Genomic DNA, 18,997 nt, shown 5'->3' with positions numbered 1-18,997 from the left:
CCATGCAGGGCGTTAGTTAGAATAAATGCAGCTGAAGATAAATGTACCAGCACCAGGGGAAAGTAGGAAAAGTGAGTTGATCTCAAACGGTTTGCGCTCCATAGATAAGATTAAATCAGAGTTGAAATAGCTCTGGAGTTGAAATAACTCCATAGATCTATTCAGCAGTGTCTAACTGGTTAACGAGCTGGTAATGCAAAAAAAAAAAAAAATTTAAACCAAGTATTTAGTTGTTTTACCAGAAGACAATACAGAAAGATAAACCAGCATGTATGAGCACAACCTGTAAATTAATCTATGTTCCACGTACCCAGAGTAATTATACTATGGTACGAAGAATATATTATATGGTAACATCTGAGCTCTGACATTAGCCGACTTTGACACCCTATGGAGAAATGCACCCACCTCTCTGAGCATGTTCATATTTCATAAATATTTACAAAAAAAATGTCTGCATTCAGAGATACATATTTAACAGTATCACAGCTTTGACTGGTCACATCATGCAAGAAATTGGCGTGGTTCATAGTGTACTGTGTAGGTCAATAGATCAGTCACCATGTATATACAAGGTGAATAATATCAATTTTTTTTAGTTGAACTCTGCAGGATGTTATGTAGCTGAAATTCCTACAGCATGACTTGTTTGTAACCGTATGTATACTAATGCTCAATTTTCTGTTACAATTTACTTGACTGTTCTACTTGCCCGTGGTAGCTATAGTTAAGGCTAGTTATTATTGTCATAGAATAATGCTTCTAAAAAGGCTACAGTGGTACTATATTTAATGTGGGCATGTAGTGAATGAGAAATGTACACATGACAACAGGAAACTCACTTTAGTTTAGGTGAATGCAGAGTGATAGACAGCTAACAATCTTCTCTTGTTATTATCCACAGATTTTTTTTATTAAAATCATGTTTTTACAATCTGTTAGCCTGTACAGTACCATCATACCTTGGCTGGCTAGACCTCTGTGTTCTGAAACACAAGACAAAGTAATAAGGTCACCTTCTTGGCCAGTGACTGAGAGTTCCTCATAAGAGGCTACACTCCTTTCAAATCTGTTACCTTTATGCCGGACTTGCAGTGTTGCATTCAAGAGATTACACAGCTAGCTAGAGAAGGTACCATAGGAGACAGTTCATAATATGGTAACGATTGATGTGTAAATGCATGGAGATGAACTGTTATTCAGATTCCTCAGTAGTAGTGAAGGTGCATGTCTAATGCTACATTCTGTCTTACTGTCCTTGCAGAGATATAAAATTGCTATGTTATAATTATCAATGTATTTTAATAAAACAGACTAGCTAATCTATTGATGTGTTGACTACCTGCCTTAGTGGTTAACCCCATCACACAGTTAGCTACCCTGAAGTGTCCTCTGGACACCAAAATGTCCCAATACAAACACCATTATCACCAGTGGTGTCCATATTGGGACACTGGTGTTGTGTGGACACTTCAGTTTGTACAGTGTGCCTGTTGTATTAGCAGAAGTATATTGTCAAGGGTTACACTAAATTAATTATGTTAACTCTTGACATTATGTATTATACACCAAACAATAATCGAACTCAAGCTAGCTAGAGAAAGTACATGTAGTAGACTAGCTACACACCAGTCATCAACTCATCATTGGATGCTGGCATAGTTTAGTATAAAGCAGGGTTGTTTTGCTTGCACTGTCATGAATGTCTGATCCTCAACCAGGAGTAGCTAGTATCCATGAATGGTAAAATGCACAAACATGCCTGCATTTCATGGCCATTAGGACAGCAGTCAGTGTGTTGTAATATTAGCTTAGCAGCTATATAGACTAGCAGCTCAGTATATAGACTAGACCATAGACACCCTATGAAGAGACTAATAGCAAGATTAGTTTAAGCTCTATAAAGAAAGCTGCAAGCAGGTGCATGATATGCCGTCTTACGGACTTGCTTACTGCAACTATCTCACTCCCCATCCATGGTGGGTATAAACTGTGGGTTTGCAGAAACTAAATTTCATTGTTTCATCTATGTGTCGATGCTGTCTCTAGTAGATCCATCTCAAAATTAGAATAGATTGCCACTCAGTTTTTGAAAAAATGTCTAGATTTGCCCTGGAGTGGTAACTACTCATGTTATATTGTATACTATCCTAGAGTTTCAGTGCTGCCCAATTACAAGTATCTCCCATGTCTCCAGAGAAGTGTGTTCACTTTGTGACCACAACTGCCCGTGTTTTAAGCAGCTGTCCTGTTACATTGAATCAATAACATTACACTTATTGTCATGAATCAAGTTCTTTTTAGACTTGTTGAAGTATTTGTTGATATTCCGTTTGCTGAAGTGTTTGCTGATATAGCTACCTAATTTTCATGCTGATACTGAATTCCCCACAGTCAACAATTCCAGCTAGTTTAGTAATCACCAGCTATTGCCAATACATTGTGACATATAATTCTCAGACTCCATCCATCACATTGTTGGAATTAACTTGCCCTCTGGACTCCACTCATCACATTCAGTTTATCCGAACAAGGAAACTGAATAAAATTTAATATCTACAACTCAATCTACAGCTGTTGGCTGAATTTTACTGCCTTAACATTGCCAATTACTATGATACAATTGAAATAACAGTGCTAGGTCACTTTCAAGTTTCTGCTATCAAGAATTTGTAGTGAGTTTTGTTCACCCCCAACATGAAGACACCAAAGCCTGTTGCAGTTGTGTGGTTCTCTACAAGGGTCACACTTTGTGGCCGTATGCTGCTTGAGGACTCACTGCTTGAGGACTCGCTGCTTGCTTCTTGTGTTTTGTTTCGTATTTTTTATTTGTTTTGTATATCACTAATGATGGCTCTCTCTCTAGTCAAACGCGCTATGAAAATAATTAGCAGTTATTCGCGACACTGTTCAGTGCTGATTACTGGTCGACGGTGAGGCTTCCAGGGTTCACTATCGTAAGTTTAAGTTGTGTATGTACTGCCTCACATCGTAAAGAATAAGGATCAATTGTCGAATGCGTGATCTCGGTATGAGACAACGTCAACAGCGTCTCGGCTGAGGTCTGGATCGGTACAAATGAGTTCATCAGGTATTAGCAGTAAACTGGTCGAATATGAAGCAAGCTATGAACACAACTAGTGCCATGTGTGACCCTAATAAATGCTCCACCTAACTGAAGAGGTGGGTGGAGAATCAGTATGCTTTAGTCTAACTTAAGGTGCCACTCCTCCTCCTTTGGCTATCATAATCTGATGACAATTTCTGTTTAGTGTGGAATTTTTTGCTGTTAAAATCCTCACAGATTGTCTTGTACATTTCATGGTGTGTGAACTGTCAGTAGCACCGTAGGTCTACCTGTATGGTATGATACCTGTATGGTTGTTGTAAGAAAATATAAGGCTTGGTTGTAAGTAATACCATAAATGGTAGAGTACATAAAAGAAAGGAAACAAATGCATCACGCATGATTTGAAAGGACGAGACAGTTTTGTGCTCAAGTATGGAAATCTCAGTAGCATAAATATAGTGATTCAACAAACTACAGCAAGTGTTTAGGCCTTTGTGAGGGAGGGAATTCAAATGGTAGATTTTATATCAAAGGGTATCACATTACCTTCCTCTGCTACACACCATTGTACTTTCACATGTAGCTTCATGCCTTGTTCATAATACTTCATGTATAGCTGGTTCCAATTTTGAGACATGTGGTAAGCTGGATATGTGTTACCGAAGATATCCTGATGTTGCACTGCTAAGTGCTGCGAACTTTTGCTAAAAGTGAAAGACATTTGCCATTTCTTTGAGCAACCGCTCCTGTTTTGCTCTCTGGTTCTTTGTAAGGAAAAGGCTTATCACAAATAATACCAGCACAGCAGATGTAATGAGGTGTTCATGGCGTATTACAGGGATTTCCATTAGAAATGTATGTGTTTTGTATTTGTTTGTTATCAACTAACTAGTTGAGCACTGGAGGGTGACCACAGAAGGCAGAGCCTGTACGAGCGGTTTACCACTAGCCTAGAAGCTTAAGTGAAAATGTGATGTCACATTACTGTGTTTCCTGTTCTTTTTTATAATCTATGATAATATGAGTTATCCATAATTTTTGCACGATACCTTCAACAGTTGGTTGATGGCAATAATTTCACACATTGGTATGGAAATGTGTATTGTTAGGATGTGCCCCTACTAGTACTATAGCTAGTGTTGGGCAAAAACTATATTTCAAACGGTATGGTAGTATAATATAATATACTGTATAGTAGTGCTCCTAACTAAAGTGATGGGTGGCACTAAATGCTGCATTAAAATAGAAATATCATATGCGACGGAAAAAAAAAAAATCTTTATGTAATATTCTTACTCCATTCAACATCTAATAACTATAAACGCAAGGGTAACACATGACTTGCACAAGTTAAAGAAGAATCTAGTGGTTGGTGAGTGGTATTGGTGGCTGATCCTGACCACTGTGGACATGGAAAATAAACTAACTTTGTATAGTTTTCCAACTACGAGGACATGTATGCCTCCAGTGTCCTGGATAAGTTTACTGACATGATCACAGGGACACCATCCGAGCTGAAATGTCGATCCCAAGGATGTTAAATATGCCTTGGGTCTGTAACCATTTAATTGGGTAGAGCAGATGCTGTTGGACCGTATTATTTAAAACCAATACAAAAAATATTTTGGAATATGGTTTACTTATATCCAATGGTATCCTGTAACCACTAACGTTACTTGTAATATACTGAGATATTTACCAAAAATACCATGTTGTGCTCAGCTATGCAGTACATTAAGCTAGGGGTGTGTTGCAATACACTGTTTTCTACGTTGCTAGATCATTGGGGGGGCAGCACACGACATAAGTGTGTCCACTGGCCACTACTAGTATATGGTAAGTCCCAAACGTGCTCTTTAAGTAAATCCACCTCAGATTTGGCTAAAGTTGGCATGTTCTGTGATTTGGAGATGGTTATGTAATGGTTGTTAGGACTCAGCCATGGTACACCAAGTGTATGAGGCACCTGCGAAGCCAATAGAAACTTGAGATAACAGAAGGTTGAAATATGCAAGGAAGTAACTTAGTTTTTTGTATCAAACTAAACTGCTTGCTCATGGTAGGCAGGCTATAGCTATATATTTATACCACAGACGTGAGTACACACAAGCCCAAGGGCCACGTATAGAGTTGAAAGTAAGCTTTTTGTTTGTTTGTTTTACTATGTACCATTTCTGACAAAGTTCTTGGTATTCATGCACTCATTGGTATGGGCAGTACATCAATAGACTGCAAAATAAGCCATCATCTGTGAAATAAAGGATTTTTGGCAATGTTGCTACATGTTTAAATATATACTGTACTAGCAGTGAAATGTGATCTCACATCCCATGCACACTAACTTCTTGTCTGTTCTTGTCATGAGGGGACACTTCTATGCTTTACATGTTTAATATTCATACTATGATGATGATATCTGCATGCATCTTGAAACTACCTGCTAATATACTATGAGAGGTTACTGTATGGATCTTTGCCATGCTTATAAACCTGTTAATGCTGTGGTTTAGCTGATGTGATCATGCAAGTGCTTCTGTGTAATTAATGTGCATTACTCCTCCCATTGTTTTTGTATTGCTACCATATTTGTTTATTGTTGATTGACCTTTGAATTTACATCATAGTAGCATACACGGGATTTTGGAGGGAATTTTTGTGCATGTGTGTGTTTGCATCATGTCCTGTGATCAGTCTGAGGTGTGATGTAAATTAAATCAATTATTGTGTAATCAATCACCAGTTGCACTTATCACTCTTGTGTCACAGCAGGATTAAGGTGTCACATTGTAGAATTGTGCTATGATGTTTATTAGGTGACTCACCTGTATTCACTTAAGTTCTAGAATCATCAGTTTACCCGTACTATCATTGTGTGGACACTAACTTTATTAATTTCATGTTTTGCTGTTATAAATATCTATACACTAACAGTAGGATTCTATGAATATGTATAGATATACAAAAAGTTTTGTCTCAGGTATCTAACCAGTTTAGATACCTATCCACGTTGAGTTTTAAATACCTCATTAATGACTAAACTTCAAAGCATACCATGCATGACATTTTGGTTAAATGCTGAAGCATTTAATTTATTTACAGTAGTTCATAAAATTAATACAGCGACTGTTTGAACTTGACCTCTACTTGATGTTTTTAATAGCCCTTATTTTCAAAACACCACTAAAATGCTATTAAAGGTGTTTAACCAGGAAAGTGGCTTCTAGAGTTCTAGTGTTGACAACCACAGACTATATCCATGCCATCTATTTGGCTTTGATCATTAGTTGTTGATTTGGAAGTTTCGTATATGTAATTAATTTCTTGCTCTGTTTGTACTGTAAATTAATCAAATGGCATTCATCTGTAAAATAAGGACATCTACTGCAGAGTATAAATAGTGAATGTTGAATTATAGATTTGCTCTAGTGAAATGCATACATACATACATACATACATACATACATACATACATACATACATACATACATACATACATACATACATACATACATACATACATACATACATACATACATACATACATACATACATACATACATACATACATACATACATACATACATACATACATACATACATACATCCTACACAAAAATACAGTATATAAATATTATAATATACAGCTGTTTGTTTGATTGTAGTTTACAGTAGTAAAATTAAGCTTATAGACAGTACTATAATCCAGAGAGTGATTCTGTGTATTCCCAGTGTTCCCGCACTGGTAGGACTAGGTTGTGGTGTAGTTGTAGGAGTTGGGATATTGTTTGCTGCTTGTGTACTTGTTGGTGTTGGTGTTACTATTGTTCCTGCAAAGTAGATCATTATGTACGTAAAATGTACAGATAAGGTTTATAATTCTTACTGGGTATTACGTGAATTCGCTTTGTTATACTTCTTGATTCGGTTTGGCATGTAATGCGTTTGCAATTTCTTCTAATATTGTGTAAAGCAAAGAACACAGCTGTTGTGTAGCGATCAATCTCTTTTACTCCGTCAGTTGTGATATCACAGTTATTTTGTGAAGTAATAGACAAGTTTTGTGGCCGTGGCCATCCAGTTGCATAGCAGACTGCAGGCTCATTAGAGGTTTCATTTGTTATGTTTGGCATAATAATTGTCAATCTTTGTCGTACTGTAGGACATACATTAGACATTATTAAACTCACTTCAGTGTATATGGTATTATCACTTACTTTGAATTTGTATACAGCAACTGTTGAATGCTGCAGATGAGCAACTCTTGTGTGTGCAATATACTCCAGAATTGTTTAATTGTATATTATATATTATATGCGTGTACTCTTTGGTAGTGTTGATCAGCTTTAGATGTCCAGTGTAGTGGTCTTTATGATACAGAGAATATGTAACATTTTCATCACAGCTGCTGCGATCAGAACTGACAAACTGATAGTTATATCCAGGCTCTACATCACGACTAATTGCATTATCATCATCACCAACTCTTTCAATAGATGTACACCGAACTGTGCAAGTATGCAGTTAGATAAAACTAAAACTGTACACACATTCCCAATGCTCACCTGCAGCATCACAGCTGTTATGTAGCTGGTATATCAACAAAGAATATAGCAATGCCAATTTCATCCTGTCCACCTGTAGTAAGCTGCAAATGTGGCTTGCAGTTGTACACACTGCTTTTATTTATAAACCTCTGATTGCATAACTTCATTACATCATCCTTATAAAAACTTTTTTTGTATCATATTGTTTACAGTATAGTCAGCAATTTGATTATAGGAGGTGTGTGGGTTACATAGGTGAAAGTTGTTTTGATCATGTGTGTGTGAACTATGTGATCATGTACCTTGTAACCTCCTTGAGGTTAAAGTGAAAATGACATGGAGTCATCATGTTTCTTGGTGGAAATAAGCTAAAGCATAAAGTGTGGATGTTATAAGAATGACTTGACATGCGTAACGTACAAATGCCCAATTGATTGATTTTGGATGTCTTAATTTACTGTTGAAGAAGTGGGACAGTTTACTAAGCTAATTTGATAACCAGAAGGAAAATACTTGTTGCTTTGCTACTTTATCTGTATCATACAGCTAAATGCATATTTGTTCTCCTAGCTTTCCTCTCTTCTGTTTATACAACATGATATCTTATGTTACTACCTTTTTTTCTTACTACTTATTAGCTGCTTATCACTTGTTTATAAGTGTGTGTAATGTGCTACATCATGTTCAGGTTAGGGGATTTCCAAGGGAAGTACCCTGCTGCATTGATCACTTTTGGGTAATATAAACTGACCATACTTCCTGTTTATGGCAATTAATTGCTTAATCAGTTTTATCACACACATGCAGTGTATCAAGTGGTGTAAAGATTAATGATTACATTTTTCATATGTTTCTACTTTCTCCCTAGTTCAATATTAACACACTGATCTTTTGTTGTCTGCTGTCAATGAGAACTCATGTGATGAACCTGTATGTTATTTTAATCATAAAATTGATGTCCATAAGATACGTTACTGCAATAACACTGTTATTTGCAGTGATGTATCAATGACGCTTCTTGTGATTAGTTATTCATCAGGATTCTACAATAATTTGGCTTGCTACTGAATAGTTTCATGTCTCATCATATTGGTTCCACATGCATCAGCATAGATACATTGTACACAATATATATATACTAACAGGAAAACTTAAGAAATTTTTTATCATTACATCAATCAAGAAGTAGGTAAACTATTTAGTATATAGAGCCACTTGTATGTGTCATTAAAAGTTTTTTTTTTCTTCCAAGGTATGTATAGTTGGTAGAGAAAGTTATCTATGAATATGTTTATTCATTTTCAATAGTTAGCATTTCTGTGGTTAACACCTAGGTGACAAGTGCTTATTTTCAGTGTGAGAAACCACATGCAAACTAGTGTGTGAAGTATATGCCAGTTGCATGTTGCCATGGTGATAACCAGCTATTAGAAATGTTCTGGGTGGTACAAACCACAGTCAGTTTTGTAAATTACCCTGTTTTCCCAAAACTTGGGTAGTGCTTTGTTGCAGTGCTAAACAAGACTTATAATAATGTACATTTAATATACAGTTTGTTCACCTTCCATCTGGATATCATAGCATACCAGTTTATGTGATAAACTGCCATTTCCATAGTGATAAGATGCAATATGTGCAGGTTGTGTAACATCCATCTATTATCTGCACTTGTACATATAAGCAGTTTACAATTGCTGTTCTTATATTTATGATTATTTATGTCTGTTTATGTAGGTGAAATTATATTACAACCAGGAAATAAGCTACAACAATGTCCAGTCTCACTTACAAATTATTTGACAAAATCTTAGAACAAAATGAGAGTATAAAAGTTGATGAATTGTTGAAGTACTTTACAGACAGAGAGTCTACTGAGTACCAGCAAGTTGCTGATGCTTCTCAAAACCCAGTTGGTAGGACTGAGAAACTGAAAACACTTGTATTAAAGTCATACCGTGATAAGAAGCTCAAAGATTTACAATTTTTCAAGTACTTGGCTTGGTCTGGGCAAAGCAACCTGTGTAAAATGATAGGATACAATGATAAACAAATTGCTAAGTGGATGAGAGAAAAACCCACACACAGTGACAACAAACCGAGTCTTCAAACAGCTGGGAATGACACAATGCAGGACATGGAAACAGATCAGGGTGTGTGTGTGTGTGTGTGTGTGTGTGTGTGTGTGTGTGTGTGTGTGTGTGTGTGTGTGTGTGTGTGTGTGTGTGTGTGTGTGTGTGTGTGTGTGTGTGTGTGTGTAGTGTTTGCATGTGCATGCTTGTATGACTCTGTGTGTGTGCATAAGTGTAAAAGATGATATTTACTTCCTTGCTCCTTCTAAATGGAGACTACGTATATGACCATTGACGACAGCAGAAAACAAGTCGTGTCTGTGTGTGTCTGTGTGTGCACATGCACGCATGCACACACATGCTACTAGTCACATTTATGGCCCAGTTCTGCTCCCAGGATTTGACCGTACTGTCTCTTAGCACTTGGGAGATGCACAGTTGGCCCAATATTTCACCGAGTGCTGAAGTGTTTTGCTTTTGGACTTGTGTAAATGTGTACTATAAATTGATGGCTTAAGAAAAAATGTATGTGATAGATATAACTGTTTATCTCTTTTGCTTACACTGTAATCTATCATGGGTAGGCATGTCAGTCTCAAGTGTAGTGAGTATCTGTTGCTTGTATGTACTACATGTTGGTATATTATTTCTTGTTTGCTTCATAGGACTGTCTGGTGTAACAGCAGCTTCTATATTGAAGATTCCTAGCAGCAATGCTGATATGAGTAGTGTTCAAGGTAGCAAGTGCATACAGAAATTGCTTTATTTAGTGCCATTCTTCTTCTTTCGTGTTTAGTAATTAAAATATACAGTATGTTTCTTACACAGATGTTGTCACTGACAGACCTATTGACCATGGACCAGCACATGTACATGTTACAACAACACAACCAGCTCCAGAGACCCTGGAAGGTTTGTGATTGAGGACGTTAATAGGCCATATGTGTACTAGTCTACATTTCTCAAAAGAAAAATGTTAGACTAAGTCTAGTGGCACACTCAATTATTTTTGATGGCCATGGAAAGTTGTGGGTAGAAAAACTACGTACTATTGCTGCCGGTGGTGTAACCAGACTTTTTGTCATGCCAGGGCACTGGGCGGGCAAGCCCTTCAACCATGCAACGCACATACACATCTTCATATGGACATTAATACAGCATTTTAAAAGCGTGTATGCATCACTACGTATACTTTACCTACACTACTGTATGCATGACTAATGTACTTTAACCTTACTCTAGGTGAACACTAGCTATTGGTCTTCTTATTCCATATACACATCTCCGTCTTAATACCAGACTTGGAAGAAACCTTAATTAAAGCACGAGGCACTTATGGTGCTGTATCATGTGATGGCTTTGCCCTGCCAGTGCCACAGCCTAGAAAAATAAAAAAAATAAAACAATTGCTGACTGAATAAGCATCCCATACTGTTTGAACTGTCACTTAGTAGTATCTACGTGGCTAGGCGGGTGTTAATGCCTCAAATATCTGGCCTCTATTCTCTGATTCGAGTTTTGACTGCACCAATAGTTACACAAGTTAATCCAATTGTTAACTGTCCATCCGGAAGAGTTAATAATAATCCTTGTCCTTCACTCCTTGTCACAATGCTGCACGGTTTTTTTTTTTTTTTTGTAATCACATTATCTCACTTCTATTTATTGCCTCCTATTATTTGTATACAATTGAGTTACTCAAAGGGAAAATCCCTTGCATCTCTGTCCATCGACTAGTTGGAAAGAAAGACATTGGTGAAAATAACATGGTTAGTAAGGTATGCTATCTAACGGTATTCTTGTACAATAATGGAGTAGCTAACTTTATCCAGCCCACATCTTTAATTGCTCGGTGCTCTGGGTGGCTGATGGTGGAGCAAAATAGTCTGATGCCAGGGCAATTCCCTGGCTTGCCTGGGGTTTGGCTACGCCACTGATTGCTGTGTACCAAGCCTTTCTGATCTGTTATACTGCTTCCCAGATAGAGAAATTTGTCGTCATGGAAAGAGTACTACATTTGTTCATCTTTGACATGTCAAAGAATCACATGTTGATTAGAACATTTTGTGATGTATTTTGATATTTGTTATGCAGTGTAGGGTTAGGTGTGTGTGTGCACACATGTGTGTGTGCGTGAGTGAGTATGTGTAGGCAACATAGCCAAGTGACTAGAGCACTAGCCTGGTAATCGAAAGGTTCCAGGTATGATGCCTGGTTGTGTTTGGTAGCTGTTGTCAACTTGTTGCTTCCTTGAGCAATAAACTTTACTTGCATTGTTCCAGTCTACCCAGCTGTTTAAATAGGGACCTGATGGCCTAGTGTCTGATGGGGAAGCAGTAGTAACATTGATGGGTACCTGGTGTTAAATTGGGGAAGCAAATGCAATTGTCCATGTCTCACACAGCAGAGTAATGAAGGTCCAGGTGGCCCACACTTTCACCTGTGGAACGTAGTACAGCCCCATAATTATGGTTTAATATAGTCCTACCTCAGGAGGTTTTGTCACTCACATAACACCTCAGTAGTGTACATAGTCTCAGTGTTGGTTTGCTGGGTAGGTGTGACCATGCTGGTACAGTAGTCGAAGGGTTTACTTTGTTTTGTGTGCACATTTTGATCAAACATTTTTGTGTGTTATTTTGATACTTCCTTTTATCAGTGCTATTGACTCTGCATGTGTGCTATGCATGATGTCTGTATATGATGTCATTTTTTATGTTTAATTTTCATAGCAACCCCTAAAGTATTCATTGTTTACTGTAAAGAAGATGGTGATAATGTATGGCAGTTGTCAGATTTTTTGCGTGACAGTGGAATTAACTGTGACATTGACCAGTATCATTCTTCTGAGAATATAACAGATTGGGGGCACTGGAGTGAAAACATGATCAAAAAGTGCTGTTCTTCTAATGGTTTTATACTACTGATATGTTCCAATTTAATGTATCAACACCTCTGTGTTTCAGAGACAGCAACCATTAAAATGAGTTGTGGCTACATCAGCAGTTTGTCATTGAGGAGTACATATACTGATGAAAAATCTACACCACATGTGATTCCAGTATTTCTTGAGGAATGTCAAACAGAGTATCTTCCTCCTTGCCTTAAAGCAAGATCATCTTACTCTGTCTTGATTAGTAGATGGATAGAAGCTAGAGATACCAACAGGATTTTAAACACACCTGGTTTGGATCAACTTCAGAGTTTGGTGCGCAGGCTTACTGGTCAGCCTGAAGTTGAAAAATCTCCTTTAAGCTAAGTTTTAAGTAAGTAATGCATATATCCATGCGTGTACATGCATACAATATGTATTTTGTGTTGCATGTCAAAGGCATTGTTGTATTTGTGTATTACGTATTTGATATTGAACCACACTCTTTTAGCTACATAAATCTCATAATGCTTTATAGTCTATATTACTGTACTTTGTGATAGCTACAGTATATATCTAATCCAAAACAGCCAAGCTGTAAAAAAAGTGTGCGGCCCTCAGAAAGGCTATGGTGAAAAAAGATGTGAAATCCAAGGTGGCGGCCAAGAAATGGCTGTGATGGTAGGTTAATGGTAAAAATTTTAATAACGACAATTCAGGTGAATTTTTGTGCCGCTTCACAAAATTTACCTAAATTGTCATTATTAAAATTTTTACCATTAACCTACCATCACAGCCATTTCTTGGCCGCCACCCTGGATTTCACATCTTTTTTCACCATAGCCTTTCTGAGGGCCGCACACTTTTTTTACAGCTTGGCTGTTTTGGATTAGGTTTCATTTCTTTTTGTATTTGTATACCCCAAAGCCGGCCTATGGCCAGCTTTGGGACTTTTTTAACCTATGTTTTTTTTCTTTACTACAGGAAGAAGAAAAGATGAAGTAGATGTACTTTAAATATTTTATCAGTATAATGTACAAATTATATATATAATACATATGTGACCGGATTTGCGAAAAGGGGTCTTCCACACACATCCAATTTTCCAACTTTGACAATTGATAACTTCAGATTGGAAAGAGCTATTGCCTTGAAATTTGGGCAGTGGTGAGCACCACTATAGCTGTATACATGGTGACATTTTCAGGTTAATATGTTACTTGAACACTGAGTTATGGTCTCCAACGTTTACGGAATTGGATGTGTGTGGAAGACTCCTTTTCGCAAATCCGGTCACATATATTGATTACAGAAATCTCCATGGTGGTTTCTTTGTAACTGAACACTCTACAAGGTGACTTCTTCTAATTGCTCTCTCTACAGGGTGAATTGTTTGTAGCTGAACGATCTACAAGGTAACTTCTTCTAGCTGATCTCTCTACAGGGTGACGTGTTTGTAGCTGAATTCTGTATAAGTGATTTGTTTGCAGCTGAGCTCTTTACAGAATAGTTTCTTTGTAGCTGAACTCTCTAAAAGGTAACTTCTTCTAACTGATCTTTCTACAGGGCAATTTGTTTCTGACAGAATTTTCTACTGGGTGATTTCTTTGCAGCTGAACTCTCTGCATGGTGGTTTCTTTGTAGCTGAACTCTCTACAAGGTAACTTCTTCTAGCTGATCTTTCTACAGGGTGATTTGTTTGTAGCTGAATTCTCTACGGGGTGATTTATTTGCGGCTGAACTATCTACAAGGTAACTTCTTATAGCTGATCTCTCTACAGGGTGATTTGTTCGTAGTTGAATTCTGTACAGGTGATTTGTTTGCAGCTGAGCTCTTTACAAAATGGTTTCTTTGTAGCTGACGAGGTAACTTCTTCTAACTGATCTTTCTACAGGGTGATTTGTTTGTAGCTGAACTATCTACAAGGTAATTTCTTCTAGCTGATCTCTCTACAGGGTGATTTGTTTGTAGCTGAATTCTGTACAGGTGATTTCTTTGTAGCTGAACTCTCTACAGGGTCATTTGTTTGTAGCTGAAATCCCTACAAGGTAACTTCTTCTAGCTGATCTTTCTACAGGGCGATTTGTTTGTAGCTGAGTTCTCTACAGGGTGATTTGTTTGCAGCTGAACTCTCTACGTGGTAGTTTCTTTGTAGCTGAACTCTCTACAATGTGACTTCTTCTAGCTGAACTCTCTACAGGGTGACTTGTTTTTAGCTGATCTCTCTACAGGGTGACTTGTTTTTAGCTGAACTCTCTACAGGTGATTTGTTTGCAGCTGAACTCGGTGGTTTCTTTGTAGCTGAACTCTCTACAAGGTAACTTCTTCTAGCTGATCTTTCTACAGGGTGATTTGTTTGTAGCTGAATTCTCTACAGGGTGATTTATTTGCAGCTTAACTCTCTACAAGGTGACTTCTTCTAGCTGAACTCTCTACAGAGTGATTGATTTTTTTTGCAGCTGAACTCTCTACATGGTGGTTTCTTTGTAACTGAACTCTCTACAGGGTGATTTGTTTGTAGCTGAACTCTCTACAGGGTGATCTGTTCATAGCTGAACTCCCTATAAGATAACTTCTTCTAGCTAATCTTTCTACAGGGCGATTTGTTTGTAGCTGAGTTCTCTACAGGGTGATTTGTTTGCAGCTGAACTCTCTACATGGTAGTTTCTTTGTAGCTGAACTCTCTACAATGTGACTTCTTCTAGCTGAACTCTCTACAAGGTGACTTGTTTCTAGCTGATCTCTCTACAGGGTGACTTGTTTCTAGCTGAACTCTCTACAGGTGATTTGTTTGCAGCTGAACTCTCTACATGGTTTATTTCTTTGTAACTGAACTCCCTGGAAGGTGACTTCTTCTAGCTGATCTCTCTACAGGGAGATTTGTTTGTAGCTTAACTCTCTACAGGTGATTTGTTTGCAGCTGAACTCTCTACATGATGGTTTCTTTTTAGCTGAACTCTCTACAAGGTAATTTCTTCTAGCTGATCTCTCTACAGGCCGATTTGTTTGTAGCTGAACTCTCTACATCGTGGTTTCTTTGTAGCTGAACTCTCTACAAGGTGATTTCTTCTATAGCTGATCTTTCTACAGGGTGATTTGTTTGTACCTGAACTATCTACATGATGGTTTCTTTGTAGCTGAACTCTCTACAAGGTAACTTCTTCTAGCTGATCTCTCTACAAGACAATTTATTTGTACCTGAACTCTGACATGATTGTTTCTTTGAAGCTGAACTCTCTACAAGGCGATTTCTTCTAGCTGATCTTTCTACAGGGTGATTTGTTTGTAGCAGAACTCTCTACAAGGAACTTCTTCTAGCTGATCTCTCTACAGGGAGATTTGTTTGTAGCTGAACTCTCTACACATGATTTGTTTGCGGCTGAATTCTCTACATGATGGTTTCTTTGTAGCTGAACTCTCTAGAAGGTAACTTCTTCTAACTGATCTCTCTACAGGGTGATTTGTCTGTAGCTGAACTCTCTACAAGGAAACTCTTTTAACTGAGCTCTGTACAGGGTGAATTGTTTGTAGCTGAACTATCTACAAGGTAACTTCTTCTAGCTGATCTCTCTACAGGATGATTTGTTTGTAGCTGAACTATCTACAAAGTAACTTCTTCTAGCTGATCTCTCTACAGGGTGATTTGTTTGTAGCTGAATTCTGTATAGGTGATTTGTTTGCAGCTGAGCTCTTTACAGAATGGTTTCTTTGTAGCTGAACTCTTTACAAGGTAACTTCTTCTAGCTGATGTATCTACAGGGTCACTAGTTTGTAGCTGAATTCTCTACAGGGTTATTTGTTTGTAACTGAACTCTCTACAAGAAAACTTCTTCTAACTGATGTCTGAACAGGGTGAATTGTTTGTAGCTGAACTCTCTACAGGGTGATTTGTTTGTAGCTGATCTCTATACAGGTTACTTATTTCTAACTGATCTCTTGAATTCTGTTCAGGGTGACTGCTCTATTAGAGTATCTCGATCTCGCACTTGCTACACCAAGTTGGATTTCGTGTTATAACTCCGTGGCTTTAAGTCTGATTTTTCTACACCATTGAAGAGCCTTTCTAAGATGATAACTCCATCTGTACAGCGATTTTCAAAGCATTACCCCAAGCGGTTTATCTGGTAGGCGTGGCAAGCATTCATTTTTTATTAGCTAATCTCGATTGCGTAATTGTTACAAACTGTTGATTTTTTTGCTGTATCTTCCTGGTTTTTAGCTCGATTTCTTTCAAACCACAAAAGGTTTGAGGTTCAATAGTTAACCTATTCACCCACCGATTTTCAGCTTCTTCCCATACGCGGTTTACCCTGTAGGCGTGACAACATATTGGTGTTATTTTTCGTGCATAATCGCTCATAACTCTTTGCCTGTTTACGGTATTCCAGCCAAAGTTGGTACCGAGATGCGCCTTTGTTTGTATAATAAGATGTCTGTGTGCCAAATTTCAAGGCAATCGGATAACGCGTTCGCGTTTTATAGCAGTTTTTGTAAGTGTGCGAAAAGAGGAAGAAAAATAAGAAGAAAAAACGAAGAAACTAAGCCAATTTTTGAAGTCGCATATCTCAGGAATGCCTGAAGCGATTTCGCTCAAATTTGGAATGTGGAGTACTGAAGTTGGAGGGAATGTACACAGCAACATTTGTCTTGTTTCATCAAGGCAGCACAGAGCTACGGAGGTGCGAAAATTGCGTTTTCTTTCTTCCTGTCAATATACTCACGGGGTTGCGCGCCGGCTTCTTGGGCCGCACGACACACTACCGTGTGTCTTGTTGATATAGTCAGAAAAAAATGTAAGATTATATGAAAAATAGTGACTTAAATTTCTAGTATCTTATATCAATGCAGAAATTTTCATAGCAACAACTTTATCATACACAGAAAGAATATTTGGTTGCAAAATCAATAACCACCTTTTAGCTTTCATTTAGCTACAGTAGCCACAACAGCAATGCCTGCCAAACATTTGCTACTAGTCTAAGATGTGTACATTGTACTAGATCCACTTGTATTATTGTCTTTTCCTCATTGCAGGACGACTGTGTGACTGTGTGATGGAGATATGCAATAGTCAATAGTTACTTTTTTTAGTATTTTCTATGTGTACTTATAGTGTATTTTTTTATTTATTTGACTCCAGCTGATTTGTTTGTATAATAAGATGGAGCAGTGGCATAAATTATAACTTTAAGTATTTGCTGCAAATGTGTAAGAAACAATGAGCATTGGAGAGGGGTTGTAACTCAAGGCAGCTAGTACTTTAACCGTTATATACTATACTGTAGCTTGTGTTCATCTCAAGTACTCAAATTAAATCTAGATCTGCTGCTTGTGTCATGTATCACTATTATTATAACTCCCTTGCAGACTTATGCATATTTTGCCCAGTTAGCGTGTGTATAGCCTGTGGTATATATGCACATGACTACTGTATAAAATTTACATACTTAGTCCTCAATGTGCTATTTAAGAAACACTTCTTGTAGCTAAAATTTTACAACCACAACAGTCCATACGTAGGTGAAAGTAAAAATTAATGTGACCTAGTAACAGTTGCCAACTTTTTGTAGAATACACATGCCTAGCATGCTACTGCAGTGTAACAAAAGGTAAGATGGAAATAGCATTGAGGAAAATGGTGAGTACAGATGTACAGGTATGCTGCCAGTATGGTGAATGGATATTGATTCTGCAATGATAGAATATGTTCTTGCAGTATCTTGACACTCCTATTATACAATCCAACTGATATGGTCATTCCGTGTCAAATAAAAAAGGAATTTAGGGTCACCTCTCAGATTTTAACAAAATTTGGTACCTTTGTAGTACCTGTGGTGTTCATCACCCATACAAATTTTTAACCCCACACACCACACAGTTTCTGATTAATGACCACAAATATTTTGAATATTTCATGAAAAATTAATCCATCTGAAGCTACAAAATTGACTATAACTTTGTACTGTGTTAATATTTTAAATTTTCACCAATTAAAGACTGTTAGTTGACTTTTCAAGTGATGCAGGATAATTATCAAGGATTTAGTAAAAAAAACTTTAATTCTTAGTATTTCCAACAAAATGCTGTTTAAAATTCTTTGAATTTTTAGTGAATAATGATTGGGTCATAGTCTATAGTGTAAGTGCACAGCAACTTGACTTAACCAATTTTATTTCTTGATTTTTTATTTAGACTGAAAAGATGGGAAAAAAACACCTAATACAGTGTTTGTATATACCTCCACTGAGTAAGACAAACTTGGTGGTAGTGGTTACCGTATAGCCTAAACCAGTGTTCGAATTGAGGGTATACGGGGGTATACGAAGTATACCTTGATAACAAATTTTGTAAATTAGTATACCTTGATAGCCTAGCTAAGTATAAGGTAGCTACAGTGTAGCTATAGTACCCCTCAGCAAAGACATCCATGAAACATTAGTT

At 37.4% G+C, this 18,997-nt stretch overlaps 2 protein-coding genes across 4 annotated transcripts; one reads left to right on the top strand and one right to left on the bottom strand.

Annotated features, from left to right (window-relative positions):
* Nucleotides 1-4: 4 nt before the first annotated feature.
* LOC136255446 (uncharacterized) lies at nucleotides 5-17,716 on the top strand. 3 transcript variants are annotated; one of them, XM_066048217.1, is made up of 6 exons: nucleotides 5-71; nucleotides 9,349-9,764; nucleotides 10,349-10,420; nucleotides 10,512-10,595; nucleotides 12,416-12,949; nucleotides 17,591-17,716. In XM_066048217.1, the coding sequence occupies exons 2-5, from the start codon at nucleotides 9,386-9,388 to the stop codon at nucleotides 12,940-12,942; spliced, it is 1,062 nt and encodes a 353-aa protein (XP_065904289.1). In that variant the 5' UTR covers nucleotides 5-71; nucleotides 9,349-9,385; the 3' UTR covers nucleotides 12,943-12,949; nucleotides 17,591-17,716. The 3 variants fall into 3 exon arrangements, with proteins under 3 accessions (XP_065904289.1, XP_065904288.1, XP_065904290.1); XM_066048216.1 differs by lacking the exon at nucleotides 5-71 and adding an exon at nucleotides 2,815-2,957; XM_066048218.1 differs by lacking the exons at nucleotides 5-71; nucleotides 10,512-10,595 and adding an exon at nucleotides 2,815-2,957.
* Nucleotides 6,396-7,785, bottom strand: LOC136255447 (uncharacterized). The gene is made up of 4 exons (XM_066048219.1): nucleotides 7,633-7,785; nucleotides 7,285-7,575; nucleotides 6,954-7,223; nucleotides 6,396-6,897 (listed from the first exon to the last, which is right to left on the bottom strand). The coding sequence occupies exons 1-4, from the start codon at nucleotides 7,694-7,696 to the stop codon at nucleotides 6,734-6,736; spliced, it is 789 nt and encodes a 262-aa protein (XP_065904291.1). The 5' UTR covers nucleotides 7,697-7,785; the 3' UTR covers nucleotides 6,396-6,733.
* Nucleotides 17,717-18,997: the final 1,281 nt, after the last annotated feature.

This window comes from Dysidea avara, chromosome 5 (assembly GCF_963678975.1).
Source record: "Dysidea avara chromosome 5, odDysAvar1.4, whole genome shotgun sequence".
Classification (NCBI taxonomy): Eukaryota; Metazoa; Porifera; class Demospongiae; order Dictyoceratida; family Dysideidae; genus Dysidea; species Dysidea avara.
This window is presented reverse-complemented; position numbering and strand designations above follow the sequence as displayed.

What these genes read in the sequence shown, in the direction of transcription:
- LOC136255447 (XM_066048219.1), bottom strand. Translation starts at nt 7,696, where the DNA reads ATGAAATTGGCATTGCTATATTCTTTGTTGATATACCAGCTACATAAC. An exon ending in TAACAGCTGTGATGCTGCAG is followed by an intron (nt 7,576 to 7,632) that starts GTGAGCATTGGG and finishes ATACTTGCACAG; the next exon opens with TTCGGTGTACATCTATTGAA. An exon ending in TTGCTGTATACAAATTCAAA is followed by an intron (nt 7,224 to 7,284) that starts GTAAGTGATAAT and finishes TATGTCCTACAG; the next exon opens with TACGACAAAGATTGACAATT.
- LOC136255446 (XM_066048217.1), top strand. Translation starts at nt 9,386, where the DNA reads ATGTCCAGTCTCACTTACAAATTATTTGACAAAATCTTAGAACAAAAT. An exon ending in TGATATGAGTAGTGTTCAAG is followed by an intron (nt 10,421 to 10,511) that starts GTAGCAAGTGCA and finishes TTTCTTACACAG; the next exon opens with ATGTTGTCACTGACAGACCT. An exon ending in AGCTCCAGAGACCCTGGAAG is followed by an intron (nt 10,596 to 12,415) that starts GTTTGTGATTGA and finishes TAATTTTCATAG; the next exon opens with CAACCCCTAAAGTATTCATT.